Source organism: Conger conger, chromosome 12 (genome assembly GCF_963514075.1).
Source record: "Conger conger chromosome 12, fConCon1.1, whole genome shotgun sequence".
NCBI classification, from domain to species: domain Eukaryota; kingdom Metazoa; phylum Chordata; class Actinopteri; order Anguilliformes; family Congridae; genus Conger; species Conger conger.
In genome coordinates, this window is record NC_083771.1 from 31,348,714 (window position 1) to 31,365,732 (window position 17,019).

General features: G+C 49.8%; 1 protein-coding gene across 1 annotated transcript in view; it reads right to left on the bottom strand.

Moving 5' to 3' along the window:
* The window catches only part of grk3 (G protein-coupled receptor kinase 3), a 60,811-nt gene that overhangs the window by 16,317 nt on the left and 27,475 nt on the right, over window positions 1–17,019 (bottom strand). Inside the window, 14 exon segments of the mRNA XM_061262622.1 lie at window positions 1,040–1,106; window positions 2,342–2,449; window positions 2,731–2,825; window positions 3,771–3,901; window positions 6,263–6,335; window positions 6,337–6,342; window positions 6,605–6,706; window positions 7,009–7,047; window positions 7,049–7,099; window positions 7,395–7,446; window positions 7,641–7,702; window positions 7,931–8,005; window positions 12,351–12,452; window positions 14,022–14,095. Of these exon segments, the coding sequence (XP_061118606.1) occupies window positions 1,040–1,106; window positions 2,342–2,449; window positions 2,731–2,825; window positions 3,771–3,901; window positions 6,263–6,335; window positions 6,337–6,342; window positions 6,605–6,706; window positions 7,009–7,047; window positions 7,049–7,099; window positions 7,395–7,446; window positions 7,641–7,702; window positions 7,931–8,005; window positions 12,351–12,452; window positions 14,022–14,095 (1,037 nt within the window).

Here is a 17,019-nt window from a genome sequence, read left to right on the forward strand (position 1 = left end):
ATAACCGGAAAACAACAACACGTCGATGTTTTCACCTGCTCTTCGGTTGTGTCAGAATGGAACGAACAATGACGGCGCACCGCGAAGCACACTGAAGCGGACTCCCCGAGCAATTAACCCCAAACAAACGGCACAGCGTCACTGCCGCCATTTTATCCCCGTTACTCACGCTCATCCTGGCCACAGCCACAGTATCCTTTCATTCATGGGCAAACCCTGAGCATGTAAGAACGACACTTAACATTGTACGCTAACTCGCCGATGCCCGACTGCCTGAGAGATTAAAACATTTATCTGCCAGTAATTTACAATGAAGAATGGGCCTTTTTTCCATTCATTAAATTATTTATTTATTTTTAATTGGTCGTTTGCAGCTCTTTGAAGTAGGAGAGAGGAAGCGTAATCCAGTCTTGTTCTATTTTGGTTGAAAATGCAAAATGCTATTTACTCTCAGCGGAAAACAAAGTAGCTCTTCAGCAGTCGCTTTGTTTTTCTCCGGAACCTTCCCCGCTTATCTGGAGTATTGATGTTCCCAGACAAAATATTTTGGTTGCCTCAGGCAAAGTAGTCTTGCAGTTGGTGTCAAATAGTTATGAGAAATCCTGCCGGCACTGAAACGCACCACACACACTGAATGTTATCTAATATTTGTGCAAACAAACACTGCAGCTTTCCTTTGGATATGCAAAGCCAAAAATTCAAATGTGCATCGACAGGATTTTCCTTCTTCATACTCACGTAATACACAGGGCTCTTTACAAAACCCCTCTCCAGCACAGCAAAACCCAGGGAGTATTTATGGTTGGACGTCCCAAAAACTGACAAGCTTGACGAAAGCTTGTGGTTTGGGCCGAATGGACGTGCCATCGTCATCTCAAATGCCATGTCATTTCCTACTTTTTTTTTTCTCTGCAATTTGATTTCAAGTTCTAAAAGTAATGCAATATTTTCTAAATGGTTCAGTTGCACTTAAAAATAAAGCCTTACAGGGGAAATGTAGTCCCAGAAAAGCAGAAGGGGTTCAGGGGTCTGCACTCACCATGGTAAGAGTCATGCGGTCGATCTCGTGTTTGTCTTTGGTCTTGTGCTGTCGGAATGGACTGTGACTGTGGAGAGACAGGTAGCCGTTAGCCTCAACGCCGCCATCACCAAACGGCAGGGGGCAGAGTGCATGAGACCAATGAACCAGGATGGATGAAAGTTGGTTGGGGAAAGTAGAGCACGGAAAATTGAGGGAATGGGTCATGGCCTCTTTCACAGAGAGGCAGTGGGAATTGGGGCGGGTCTTTCACAGAGAGGCAGTGGGGATTGGGGCAGGTCTTTCACAGAGAGGCAGTGGGGTGGTGGGGATTGGGGCGGGTCTTTCACAGAGAGGCAGTGGGGATTGGGGCAGGTCTTTCACAGAGAGGCAGTGGGGTGGTGGGGATTGGGGCGGGTCTTTCACAGAGAGGCAGTGGGGCGGTGGGGATTGGGGCAGGTCTTTCACAGAGAGGCAGTGGGGCGGTGGGGATTGGGGCGTGTCTTTCACAGAGAGGCAGTGGGGCAGTGGGAACTGGGGCAGGTCTTTCACAGATACCACATTCAGCGGTTCTGGTTCTGGCCCTGGTTCCGTTCTGGAGTCTCAGAACCTTGGTGCTTTCTGGCGAACCAGCCCGTGTCCAGACCAGTTTAAGCAGAACAAAAGTTCCACTGCCCTCCATCATCAATGGAGGGCGTTGCTCAATGCACAAGGCAGGCAGAATATGACACTCCCACTGATGACGTCACGGTTCGCAAGGAAAAGCCAACTACTCAAGCTGAGAACCAACTTTTCAGGTTCCGAACCAATTTATTTTCGGTCTGAACGTGCCGGCCAGTTCAAAATTTGGTTTGGGAACCGGCACGGAGCCTTGCCGGTGTGAGAGGCCTAAGAGAGGCGGGTGGGGCAGTGGGGATTGGGTCCTCTGTGCTAACGTTCTGAAGGGTTTCAGTCAGTCCCATCCTGGGAGGAGGGCCGGGCCCTGCTGACCTCTCTCTCCCGCCTTTGAAGTGTTCAAACGGACGGACACACATCAATGGAGCCCCACTCCTCTCCCTCTCTCTCTCTCTCACACATCCCCCGCTCCTCTCTCACCCTGGCAACCGCTCCCCCCCTGCCTTATTCTCTCTCCCTCTCCCTCTCCCTCTCCCTCTCTCCCTCCCTCCCTCCCTCCCTCTCCGCCCTTCTCTGATGTCTGTGCGCTGACCTCCTGGGTCCAAAGCACTGACATTTAAACTTTACACACCACATCAAACAGGGGAGAGGAGAGAGGAGAGGAGAGTGGGGGGGGGGGGAGCAGACAGACGGATGGAGGACACTCACCCTCGCAGGAGTTTGAAGAGCATGCAGCCCAGAGAGAACCAGTCAGCACTGCTGTCATAGGCCGTGCCCTTCTGCAGGACCTCAGGAGCCATGTAGCCGTGAGTGCCCCTGTAATAAAACACACATACACGCACATTAATAAAGAAACCACTAGAGGCAATACAATCAGGATTCAGACAATACTAACACGATACAAAACAATGCAACATATACAACACACCCCACAGGCTTTCATACAAAAACATGAGCGCACACACGCACACACGCACACACGCACACACGCACACACGCACACACGCACACACGCACACACACACACACACACACACACACACACACACACACACACACACACACACACACACACGAGGACGGTGGGGGAGACTCACACGCTGGCGTGGGGTTTCTTCTTGGAGAAGTCGCAGGCCAGACCCAGGTCAGAGATTCGCACATGGCCATGTTCGTCCAGGAGGATGTTCGCTGGCTGTGGAGGAGGGCGCAGTGAGATACAAAACAATTAACTTTATTATAAACATAAAACATTCGCATCTTTCATCCTTACCGAAGGAAATAATCATTTCACAATATGATTTTTCATCATGCAACGCTTTGCTATTGCAATTTCCATTTTATGACCCTTATTGTTGTTGCTAGTTTTATGACTATTTAACTCACATTATTTTATTGTTTTTTCCATTTATTATTACAGTTCATCTCCACCCCCTTCCGTAAGTGCTAAGCTTCCTGCATTTTAAATTGTCAGTGCCTCCCCTTCATGTCAGAGAGGGAACAGGAGAAACGTTCAGATAAATAATAATTCCATCTAAAAACAGTGAGACGGAGTGAGAGAGGAAGACAAGACAGCCGGGTCAGCTGAGGGAACGAGTGCAGAGAGAGAGAGTGAGAGAGTGAGAGTGAGAGTGAGAGAGAGGGAGTGAGAGTGAGTGAGACGGAGAGAGAGAGTGAGAGAGGGAGAGAGAGAGAGAGCGAGAGAGAGAGAGAGTGAGAGACGGAGAGAGATGGAGAGAGTTGGAGGGAGAGAGAGACGGAGAGACGGAGAGAAAGCAGGGAGATGGAGACGGGAGTTGGGAATTGAGAGAAAGGAGGAGATTAAGAGAAAGGCATCAAGAGGGAGAACGGGAGAAAGGAGAGAATGAGACGGAGATCGAGAGAGGGAGAGATTAAAATGTAGACACAGAGTGAGAGAGAGCGGGGGGAGAGAGAGAGAGAGAGAGAGAGAGAGAGAGCGGGGAGAGAGAGAGAGAGCCTACTCATTGTTGTCGTTACCACAAAGTTGTTTGCATTCATGTTCTAATATATTCCCATTTCCCTGAGTACGCTCTGGCAATATTTACAAATGTATTTCGTGCCAATAAAGCATTCTGCATTTGAATTTGCGAGAGAGAGAGAGAGGAGAGGCGGGCCTTGCCTTGAGGTCTCTGTAGACGACGAATCGATTGTGCATGTGCTCCAGGCCCAGGATGATCTCGGCGGCGTAGAAACGCATCTCTTTCTCGCTGAAGACCCCGTGCTGGGAGAGGTGGTAGTGCAGATCGCCACCTGGCAGAAGGAGAGAGAGGGAGAGAGGGAGGGAGGGAGGGAGGAGTAAATGTGAACGAGGGAAAGCACGGCACACTGCGTCCTCACAGCCCGCGGCCTTCTCACTGAAGAGCTCTAATGACCTGCTGTCTGGAGCCTGCACAGCTTTAGCACCAACACAACACCACAGCCCACAATCCACCGTACAGCACCAACACAACACTACAGCCCACAATCCACCATACAGCACCAACACAACACTACAGCCCACAATCCACCATACAGCACCAACACAACACTACAGCCCACAATCCACCATACAGCACCAACACAACACTACAGCCCACAATCCACCATACAGCACCAACACAACACTACAGCCCACAATCCACCATACAGCACCAACACAACACTACAGCCCACAATCCACCATACAGCACCAACACAACACTACAGCCCACAATCCACCATACAGCACCAACACAACACTACAGCCCACAATCCACCATACAGCACCAACACAACACTACAGCCCACAATCCACCGTACAGCACCAACACAACACTACAGCCCACAATCCACCGTACAGCACCAACACAACACTACAGCCCACAATCCACCATACAGCACAACACTACAGCCCACAATCCACCGAACAGCACCAACACAACACCACAGCCCACAATCCACCATACAGCACCAACACAACACTACAGCCCACAATCCACCGTACAGCACCAACACAACACTACAGCCCACAATCCACCATACAGCACCAACACAACACTACAGCCCACAATCCACTATACAGCACCAACACAACACTACAGCCCACAATCCACCATACAGCACCAACACAACACTACAGCCCACAATCCACCATACAGCACCAACACAACACTACAGCCCACAATCCACCATACAGCACCAACACAACACTACAGCCCACAATCCACCGAACAGCACCAACACACTACAGCCCACAATCCACCATCCAGCACCAACACAACACTACAGCCCACAATCCACCATACAGCACCAACACAACCCTACAGCCCACAATCCACCATCCAGCACCAACACAACACTACAGCCCACAATCCACCATACAGCACCAACACAACCCTACAGCCCACAATCCACCATCCAGCACCAACACAACACTACAGCCCACAATCCACCATACAGCACCAACACAACACCACAGCCCACAATCCACCATACAGCACCAACACAACCCTACAGCCCACAATCCACCATCCAGCACCAACACAACACTACAGCCAATAATCCACCATACAGCACCAACACAACACTACAGCCCACAATCCACCATACAGCACCAACACAACACTACAGCCCACAATCCACCATACAGCACCAACACAACACTACAGCCCACAATCCACCGAACAGCACCAACACAACACTACAGCCCACAATCCACCGTACAGCACCAACACAACACCACAGCCCACAATCCACCATACAGCACCAACACAACACTACAGCCCACAATCCACTATACAGCACCAAAACAACACTACAGCCCACAATCCACCGTACAGCACCAACACAACACTACAGCCCACAATCCACCGTACAGCACCAACACAACACTACAGCCCACAATCCACCGTACAGCACCAACACAACACTACAGCCCACAATCCACCGTACAGCACCAACACAACACTACAGCCCACAATCCACCATACAGCACCAACACAACACCACAGCCCACAATCCACCGTACAGCACCAACACAACACTACAGCCCACAATCCACCATAAAGCACCAACACAACACTACAGCCCACAATCCACCGTACAGCACAAACACAACAGCCCACAATCCACCATACAGCACCAACACAACACTACAGCCCACAATCCACCATACAGCACAACACTACAGCCCACAATCCACCGAACAGCACCAACACAACACTACAGCCCACAATCCACCATACAGCACCAACACAACACTACAGCCCACAATCCACCATACAGCACCAACACAACACTACAGACCACAATCCACCATACAGCACCAACACAACACTACAGCCCACAATCCACCGTACAGCACCAACACAACACTACAGCCAACAATCCACTGCACAGCACCAACACAACACTACAGCAACAATCCACTGCACAGCACCAACCCAACACACTACAGCCCACAATCACCGTACAGCACCAACACAACACTACAGCCAACAATCCACTGCACAGCACCACACAACACTACAGCCAACAATCCACTGTACAGCACCAAACCCAACATATTACAGCCGGGATGAATAGGCAATGAAGGGAGACAGAAGAATGAATGCAGAGGGGAATACATAAAGGGTAAAGAGGGTGGGGGCTTACCGTTCATCAAGTCCAAGATAAAGCACAGTTTGTCAGGAGTGTGGAAGGCATATGTCATACACACAATGAAGGGGACAGTCCTGCAGAGAGAGAGAGAGAGAGAGAGAGAGAGAGAGAGAGAGAGAGAGAGAGACGAGAAGAGAGAGAGAGAGAGAGAGGGAGAGAGAGAGAGAGAGAGAGAGAGAGAGAGAGAGAGAGAGAGAGAGAGAGAAGAGAGAGAGAGAGAGAGAGAGAGATTAATCACACCTTATTATGACACTACAACATTACGAGAGAGAGTGTGAGTGTGTGTGTGTCTGTTTTGTGCGTGTACGGTCAGGCAGGGTGCACTGTAACACTCACCCCAGTGCTGACCAGAGACAGCATGATTCTCTCATTGAGGGCCAGTGTCTCTCCCTGCTTCATCTTAATCCGCTTCTTATCCAGACACTTCATGGCGTACCTGACACACACACACACACACACACACACACACACACACACACACACACACACACACACACACACACACACACACAGGACAAATACGCGCGCACACACACACACACACACACACACACACACACACACACACACACACAGACAGGAAGAAACACACAGGTAAGGAGAGGACTAATGAAGGCTAAAGATTAATTCCTCCCTGAAACTGCTGACCCGCATTGCTGCCGTGACTCATTCCTCTCTTGCAGCCCATTCCTTTCCTCCACCCTTCCCATCATGCTCTCCTCTGGGCGTGGACTCACATTTTTCCCCGTGTCCGCCTTCCTGCAGCCGTACACTTCCCCCAAAGCCGCCCCTGCCGATGATCCGGTGGACGCTGAAGTCATTCATGGTCAACTGCGGGGGGAGGAGAGCGAGAGAGAGGATTACCGTTACCTGAAAACAGCAGTGCCAATGGCCCAAACTCTAATGTACTCAGCTAATATCACAGTCTTACTCAAAGGGTCTGTCACTCTCAGACTCTCACTCACAATCACACTCACACATGCTCGCTCGCTCCCTCTCTCTCTCTCTCTCTCTCTCAAAGGGTCTGTCACACTCACACCCACACCTCACACTCACACTCACACTCACACTCTCTGACAAGTACACACTACTAATGTCATATATAAGCAAAGAGACATACACTTACGTGGATGTTGAGCTCTACATTCTTCCACTGGCAGAAGCGAGTGAACTTGTCACTGTAGGAGCAAAAAATAAAAAATAAAAAAGCCTTAGCCTATATTTCACACTTAAAAACACTGCAATAAACAGGCCATGTAAGAGGCACAAGACGATTCCCAAAACGACGACGAGCACACAGAGGAAACCCGCGCGGGACAGACCCACCCGTGGGGTCAAAGCCAGGTCATCCCCGCCCCGCCCTGCCTCTCACCTCTCGATGAACTTCTGGAAGATCTTCCCTCGCAGGCTGTCGCAGATCTCCACGATGTAGGGCTGGAGGAGAGGGAGAGAAAGGGACAGAGAGCACATCAGTGTGTTTACATCCACCGCTGGGCCAACACAAAGGACCTCTCTGCCTGAGGACCAGCGCCCTCGACACAGACAGACAGACGGTTTTAAGATGGCCGCTGCTCAAACGTGTTCACGCGGTACACACTCTGCGCCCTGGGGCGGTAGGGGGGCCAGACCGAGCCAAACCGCGCACCGAGCGTCTGCACTCACCTGGAAGAGAGTGGGAGGCACCTGCTTCTTGGCCAGGTGAGTCTGCACGTGATCCACCGCTTTCTTGGAGAAGGGCTGCAAGAGGGGAGGAGGACAGAGGGGTGTGATGCCAGAGCGAGTGTGTGTGTGTGTGTGTGTGTGTGTGTGTGTGTGTGTGTGTGCGGGTGCGTGTGTGTGTGTGTGGGTGTGTGTGTGTGTGTGTGTGTGTCCATTATCACACTGGTTCCCAAGCACATTCCTGAAGATCTGCGGTCCTGTAGGTTCACTCCAACCCTAACAAAGCACACCTCGCTCAACAGGTAGACATCTCCGCCAATTAGTAAAATCAGGTGTGCCACATTGGGGTTGAAATGGAAAAAGCACAGGAGGGTAGACCTCCAGGAACAGGGTTGGGTACCATAGCCTTCTCAAAACGGGGATATTCAGCCGTGGAACCTGGGGCCTTCCCAAGCCCATTGGAACTGGCTGAGCGCACCGTCCCATCGCATTAAACCCACTCGCTCCCTGAAGCTCCACGTCTACGGCACTCCGCTCCGGGTTTTGACTCAGGCCTGGAGGTGAGGGTTTGGCCCGGGACCGGCGGTCTCTGTCGCCCTTGTGAGTGTCTGTGGAGGATCTGGCTGCTTCCTGCTCATATCAGACCGCGTCTGCTGCCAGGTGCCGGGCTTGTATCTCTCAACCGCTGGCGCTAACAGCCCTCACGCTCGGGCTTATGGGTAGGGCTGCCATTGCCGTGCGCAGCCTGCCGGTGCAACAAGGGCACGCACACCAGGCCAGGACGCCTCTGCTCACTTGCTTTTTCCTGCTTTACTGCCTGCTACACATCCTCTGGTATCTCAGTCCGGGGGAACCCCCGTCTGTGGTAGTTCTGGCTGGAGCCAATCTCTTGATTAGTAGGACTGCTGGATGGGTGCTTAAATAGATTTAACACAAAGCAGATTTGGCTCTTTTGCTTGGAACTGTTCCACACATGGAAGGTGTCCATATCATTTAGGCCTTTGCTTATTTCAACGGTAGGTTGAATCAAATAAATAAAATCAACAGCATTAAAAAAAACAGACATCCGTCACAAGAAAATTAATACATTACTTGTAAGAGACCCGATCAGATTACGGTTTTGAACAAATATGAAATACCTTTGTTCTCTTTGGAAGTTATGGAGTTATGAAGGGAACAATATGGGATTGGAACAAAATCCAGCACACAGGGCACCCAAAGACCATGTCTGGAAGCAATCTTTTGCAAATGTACACCAGCCAACAACACAAACAATCATAATTAAAAGTATAGGACAGTTTTTTGCAGCCAGAATTTCCCTTTTAAACAACATCTTTTGTAGAGCTGTCTTTTCCCGTCATGAACCACTGACTTTGATGCAATACAAGATCGGTATCTGGTTTAGACCAATAAACTGGTGCCACTCAAATCTTAAAGGTCATACCACATGTAAAGAGTTCTCAGGATTTTGGCACTGGAGTGTTCACATTAGTATTCATTTTACAGCAGCCCTAAGCTTTCAGTCTAAATGAAGAGCACCAAACATATTTCCCTAATTACTTGAAAATGTTGTGGAGCTACTATTTCTTTGTGGCATTTTTTCAGAAAGAAATCGTTTTGAATTTGAAAACGACAGACAAGGCCAACCTAGCACCCAGATTTCTGAAACGCAATGGGGTTCAAATCATACCATTTTTCATCAAAAGGCCTCTGTTCAAGTGAAAAAAGGGATGAACTGCACACAACTTGTCAAGCGGAACAGAACTGGATAATGTGGTTCTGTGACACGCACCAAAGCTCGTGTCTGCCCGTAGCATTAGAGCAGGGAACAGGCAGACCCAGCAGTACGGGGGATGTCATTGCGCTGCTGAGGGGCTTTCGGTTCAGATAAAACGCAACAAACGTTTCTTCCGAATGCAGCATAGGTGATACATAATTCATCTTCTCCCATTTCGGTGGGTTTCCCTTCAGTCAAGTGGCTTAGAACTTTCCGGAAGGGCTGTATATAAAGCTCACATGAGAATCTGGCAGCTCAACCCCATAATTAGAATTTCACTACGAGGTGTAGTTTTCATTTTAGAGAAGTATGAGAATTTTACAGTAACCCTTTACAATAAGGTTACACGAATCGTGTTTAGTTGTTTACCTGCTGAGAAATGAATCTGTGTATTTGTACAGCATTAAATCATCTTAACATTTATACAGATTCATACTGGAATTAAAATGTAAGTTAATTTATTTGTAAATGGTTAACTTATACGTTTATCATATGTGTTGCTAATGTATACATATTGTAACTGAATATGTAATTGTGTATGTAATGTACCTTCAATAGTAAAATATGCAATTTCATGCTTATTAATGTATTTGTATTCATTACTTCATGATTAACAACTTTTGAACCTTTTGTAAAGAGAGACCAATTTGACTTTAACACACTCCCACTTAAATTGAGTGTTTGCCCTTTGTGGACAGTAACACTCAGAGGCCAATGGCTGGTGAAGACCTGAAAAGCCTTCTAATGGCACGGTCAGCAAAGTATTTCACTTCAGCCAAAGCCAACATCCTGAAGTACACTTCCTGAGTCATAGCAGCAATAGACAATTGACCCCGGGCATCTCCACAAACAAACTCAGTCTCATTTTCCAATTTCCAATGGCTAACTGATGCTGCAGACTGTATGGCCACATGCGACTGTATGACACGTCAGAGAAATTGCATTTTTCCGCCGTAATTTAATGAAGAGTCTTGAGCGCAGCGATTAGCGAGCTAAATGTAGCCATCGATTGAGATGATAACCGTCCTTAAAGAAAGAAAACAAAATTCACTTAGTGGCCTGCCTACTGGGGAGAAAATGTACTGTAAAGCACTGTTTTCAAATATACCCAGACAGTTTTTCAGCAGATATTCGATAATTCAAACACACATTGAGCTAAATATCGAACCTTATGCAGCTTAAAAACTTATTGTGAAACAGATTAGGCGAACATTGAAAAGTTGTGGTACAGCAGGTGCCAGATTAAAGCACAAGTCCGCACATTTCGTTTTTGTGAGGGAGGATACCGTGGATTGGAAATCGTCTGGATAGCATTTACCCAACTTGCAAATGAATGAGAAACGTTTAAGTGGTGCGCAGACAGCTGCTCAAGCCATCAGACCCCCGAGATCCATCACCCAAATCCACCATCATCCTAATGAGAGCCGGCACCATAAACAGGCTCGCCAAATGAAGCACTGCCTCCTCACCAACGGGGAAAACTGGCGAAGGCAGGATTTCAACCACTTTAACTCAAAGGGTGTAAGCAGCAGACGACTGCAAACAGAGACTGGTGAAGGTCCTCGAAGCACTCAGTGACTCAGCGCATCAGAGGGTGCTGGGAGTTTTGGGCAGATTTGGGAAGGGAGCGGGCTCTGGTTGATGACAGGATTGGGGCGGAACGATTAGAGCTGGTATCAGGAGGGGGAGGGGGGTGTGAAATTTTCATTGGGTGATGTTTTCAGAGGAGGGCAGATCATTGGGTGATGTTTTCAGAGGGGGCAGATCATTGGGTGATATTCTGAGAGGAAGGCAGATCGTTGGGTGATGTTTTAAGAGGGGGGTGGATCACTGGGTGATGTTTTGAGAGGGGGCGGATCATTGGTTGATATTTTGAGAGGGGGCGAATCATTGGGTGATGTTTTGAGAGGAAGGCGGATCATTGGGTGATGTTTTGAGAGGAAGGCGGATCATTGGGTGATATTTTGAGAGGGTGCGGATCATTGGGTGATGTTTTGAGAGGGTGCGGATAATTGGATGATGTTTTGAGAGGAAGGCGGATCATTTGGTGATATTTTGAGAGGGTGCGGATCATTGGGTGATGTTTTGAGAGGAGGGGCGGTTCACTGGGTGATGTTTTGAGAGGAAGGCAGATCATTGGGTGATGTTCTGAGAGGAAGGCGGATCATTGGGTGATGTTTTCAGGGAAAGGCAGATCATTGGGTGATGTTTTCAGGGAAAGGCAGATCATTGGGTGATGTTTTCAGAGGGGGCAGATCATTGGGTGATGTTTTGAGAGGGGATGGATCATTGGGTGAAGTTTTGAGAGGGGGGCGGATCATTGGGTGAAGTTTTGAGAGGGGGGCGGATCATTGGGTGATGTTTTCAGAGGAAGGCAGATCATTGGGTGATGTTTTCAGAGGAAGGCGGATCATTGGGTGATGTTTTGAGAGGAAGGCGGATCATTGGGTGATGTTCTGAGAGGAAGGTGGATCATTGGGTGATGTTTTGAGCGGGGGGGGGGCATTGGGTGATGTTCTGAGAGGAAGGCGGATCATTGGGTGAAGTTCTGAGAGGAAGGCGGACCATTGGGTGATGTTCTGACAGAAGGGGAAGATTACAGGGTGATGGTGGGTGGGAGAGGAGGGGGCTGGAGACGGGGCTTACGTGTGAACAGGACAGGAGCTCCTTCATGATGTAGCCGTCGTAGATCTGCCGGCTGCGGCAGAGCCTCTCCTCCTCAGAGTCCAGCTTCTCATACTCCTTAATCTGAAACAATCACAGCAGATTACAGCATAATCCGTGAAGCAATCATATGATCCTTAATCTCTGCCGCAAATACCTTAATCCGAAAGGCTGCTAAAACAGTTCCCGAACGCACGGACTTCGGTGTGGTACCTGCTCACGGGCCTGGATTACATTCAGGCAGACACGGAGAGGTGAAGGGGCAGAGCGAGGGCTCAAATGCGCTGGATTATGACCAGGCTGGTGACGCCCGTGAGAGAGAGCTCAGGGCAGATTTTACCATGGAGGAGACAGGCTCACATCATGAGCGGCAATCGCGTCCTTCACCGGTTAAAGGAGGAATGTAATCACATAAATTCAAGGAAACACAATCGAATGTACCCAACCTCAAAGTAACGGCATGTCTGACTAACAGAAAAGCTTCTAATAATGAGAACCGTTCCCCGTTGAGAACTGTTCCCGCATGCAGCACGACAGGGGTTGGAATAAAGTTTGTGGAGCGTATAGGTTGGCGGAATAAAGCCAATCTGATAGTCCTCGTCGATGGGCAAGAGAGCAGCGTTTGAGCGGACTGCAAGCAGAGACCGAGGTCCTGCTAGTTTTTACAGACAGGTTTAATCTGCCTTCGAAAAAATGTGAAAAGCCAGGTCGTGTACGATCGTCACGACCGGGACGGAAAGGCGGCCCCGAGGCGTAACTGCTCAGCAGTACGCAACCGTCTTCAACGCGCGGCGCGAACCGCGCCGAAAGAGGAGGAAGACATTAACCGCGGCGCGGAGATCATCTCCATTAGCAAACGCAGCGAGCGTTCGCGAGGGGGACGGCGGCTCGCCCGCGGCGTTCGGGCTCTCCAGATAATAACAGGCCGGAAGCCGTGAATAATCACTCCTCCCGAAATGTGGAAGAGAGAGAGAGAAGACAGAAGAAAGGCTGTGTGTGGCGGTGCAGCTGGAGCGTGGAGAGGGTCGTGTTTATGTGGAAATGGAGAACATCACGCAGTTTTGCGGGGGGGAATAAATACGCCGTGCTCCTACCCTGCATTGTCGTCCGTTAAGCGACGCTCGGGAACTGGAGCGCGTTTACAAACGGCCTCGTCGCGGCAAAAGTCCAACACATCTGCATTTGGGGATGAACTTATGAACTTCCTTGAGGTGAAATCCATGGGGTTTAGCTTAGCTTCCCACAATACATCGCCTCCATTCCGGGAGATACTGGTCAAAGCCCTGCTTATAATTGGTCATTTATAACGTCATTTTAAAATGTCGTAACGAAAGGCCCACGCATATTCCTGCATGTACATCCCACTTCATGCCTGTGCTACGCACTGAAGCATGAACTGAAGAGCCACCTCACAAGCCCCAGCTGAATCACGGCTGGAGTCCAAACCTCTCTGGGGTCAAACTGCATCTGCACAATCGCAGAGGGCCTCGAGGGCCAGGGGTCAGTTCTGCGAGGGCCACAGAGGACCTGGAGGGCCCGGGGTCAGGCTCCGAGGGCCACAGAGGACCTGGAGGGCCCGGGGTCAGGCTGCGAGGGCCACAGAGGACCTGGAGGCATGGACAGAGCCAAGGAGGAGCGGGCGGAAACTCTTACCTCTTCATAGAACTTGAGCTGGGGGACTGCCTCATCAATCTCATTCAGACAGAAATCCTTAAAGAGCAGGAACCCTAAGAGAGAGAGAGAGAGAGAGAAAGAGAGATATGGGTAAATGAACACGTTATCAAGCTTGCACGAGACGGAGGGGAGAGAAGCGCATCTCGATCAGCCCATTAACACATCACATGTCCGGACAAGCTTGAACTTCAGTAGGCCTTGTTCGCGCTGGTGGTCGCGCAGAAGCTTTTCAGATAGACGACTTTCCAGAGAATCAGACAGGAATTGCGGGCAGAAAGACAAAGGCTAATGGACGCAATAAAGGATGATAAGGAGGATGTCGGGCGCCGGCACAATCTCATCTGGGGAGACTCACTGTGGAGGAATTACCCTTAATAACGGCGCACTGTCACTTAATTCGGCTAATAGGCCCTCAGACAGCCCACGTCAGCGAAGCTGCACAATGAGCCAGCCGCCCAGCCGCGCGCTCAAGTGCTGCACACGCTCCAAATTGGCCACGGTCGGCGTACTGGCGCGTCTCAGACAATCACCCAAATACTCTTCATCAAGGAAAGCACAATAAACCGAATAACACAAAACAACCTGCCGAAAGGCGCTGACTCAGTAGCCGCGTACGCCGTTCGCTCTAGTTTCTTTGTTTTTGCTTTCGGTTCTAAACACCTGCGCAACAGTTACGTCTGTCAGAAATAAACATGGGGGTCAAGCGGGGGCCGCCTCCACAGCTCCGCGGGGCCCATGGCTCCTGAATGCGTAGGCCAGGCCCTCCGAAAGGGCCGTTATAACGGGGTCCCCACGGGAAGCGTGTCCCCGCAGGCCTGGCACACGCTCCTCGCCAGAGCAAGCTGATTACCGGCGTTAAAATAGGCCCTTAATTCACACTAATTGGATCACAGGAGAATAATCTCCCATGGATAAAAAAAAAAAAAAAAAAAAAAAAAACAGGAGGCAAAAACAGGAAAACAATCCCAATCCTTCCTGTGAGCTCAACCTCCTCGTGCCCTCCTGGTGAACCTCCACTATCCACCTCCAGTCAGCATCACCTGCACCTCCCAATAAGAAGGGGGATAAGTTAGCACAAACTCAGGGGCCACATACTCTCTCCTTTAGCACAAGCTCAGGGGCCACACTCTCTCCTTTAGCACAAGCTCAGGGGCTACACTCTCTCTCCTTTAGTACAAGCTCAGGGGCCACACTCTCTCCTTCAGCACAAGCTCAGGGGCCACACTCTCTCCTTTAGCACAAGCTCAGGGGCCACACTCTCTCCTTTAGCACAAGCTCAGGGGCCACACTCCCTCCTTTAGCACAAGCTCAGGGGCCACATACTCTCTCCTTTAGCACAAGCTCAGGGGCCACACACACACTGGGCCAGGGCCTACCTCACAGCTGATACAACGGAGCTGTGACTTGCCCAACAACCACACACGTTCAATGGGTGCGTGTGTACACGTGTGCGTGCATGCGCGAGAGAGCGCGAGAGAGCAAGAGAGAGCGAGAGCGAGAGCGAGAGCGAGAGAGAGAGAGAGAGACCACTCTGATATGCTCATGTTTACTCCAGCCTTTCGGTATCTTTTTTGCACTTCTCTTTCCTTTCCCCTTTTATCTCATCCCACCATCCTTTCTTGCCCTCTGCCTCTCTTCCTCTCTCCCTCCCTGTGTGGCACTTGACTGCTCGCGTTCCACGGCAACACTAACTTTGCCTGCAGAGCCACTTCAAGAATGCCCACCAACAAAAACTCTCGTGGTGACCCTGAATGGTGGGTATATGTGGGCACTGCGATGCCAGTCTGTTAGTGTCAGCCGCGTGAGAGATGTTGTGGTGACAGCGTTTCATCAGCGGATGGTGGGGGGGGGTTTACAGGGAGTACGTGGCCACAAAACACTTCTATGTTCTGGCTCCGTGCAGTTTCGGAAATACCTGCCATATAAAATGTGATTTGCGTTCAACAACCTCATATTTTAGTACCCCCTCCCCGGACAGAAACATTGTGTTCCATTTCACTTTGACTTACAGATTTGGCCTAATCAGATTTTATATTCTCCCTTGCACCTACAGCAAATGGTCTACCAACCAAAGTGTTTAATGTATCAAGTGTTAAAGGAAAAATAAAAAGAAAGATACATTATACCCTTTAAAATTGAAAGAAAATTCAGATTTTGCGAAACATTTAAGAATGTGCTGGCGACTACTTGTTTACTCAAGTAAACGGTTCCACCCCTATTCTGTATCCAAGTGTCGTTGTTTAAATTTGCCGAAATGTCAAATATGAGGCCCTTTGAAACTCTGGGGTCGGTCCAGGAATACAGGGCCAATAACCATGACTCATCATTATTGTGCAGTGAATTTTATTGTTCTCTGAAATATTGAGGAATGATGGAAAAACAAAAAGGCTGCACACAAAAAACAGGCGAAAATGACAAAACGTGAGCGAGTGAGTGAGCCTTTCCACCAGCAGATCTGTCCAAGAACAGAACAGGGAATTACTGGGAGGAGATGAGCACTAATGAGAAAAATAATAGGATGGTGAGGAGGATGCTAGAACAACGTGAACGCATCGGAACAGCCAGCCAGGAGATGCGTTACCTTAAAGCAGAGCAAACTGCAGCTCAAAGCCACCCTAGCCTGTCATCCTACAGCTTCCTGCCTAAGGGAGGCGCTGTGTTTACAGACCAGCACCGGGGCCAATGAGGGCCAGGCCTCGTCTCTAGCAGGACCACCCAATTCAGCAAGTTAGGGGTGAAACGGCACGCTCGTTTTTTATTTTGTTCCTTTTCCTGCCTCAATGAAGACGATCGGACAGTTCCCCCCCCCCGCCCCCAGTCAGAATCCATCGGTGGTTCAGGCTGCTGGCCGAGTTCACGGGCAGGTATTGCGAACCTCACTGGATTTACGGAGCGAAGGTCCGGGATCGGCCGCTGTGGGAGTCAGGGGCAGTTTGCCTTGGCCTGCAGTCAGAGGCTTGTGCGAAAGGCATTGGAG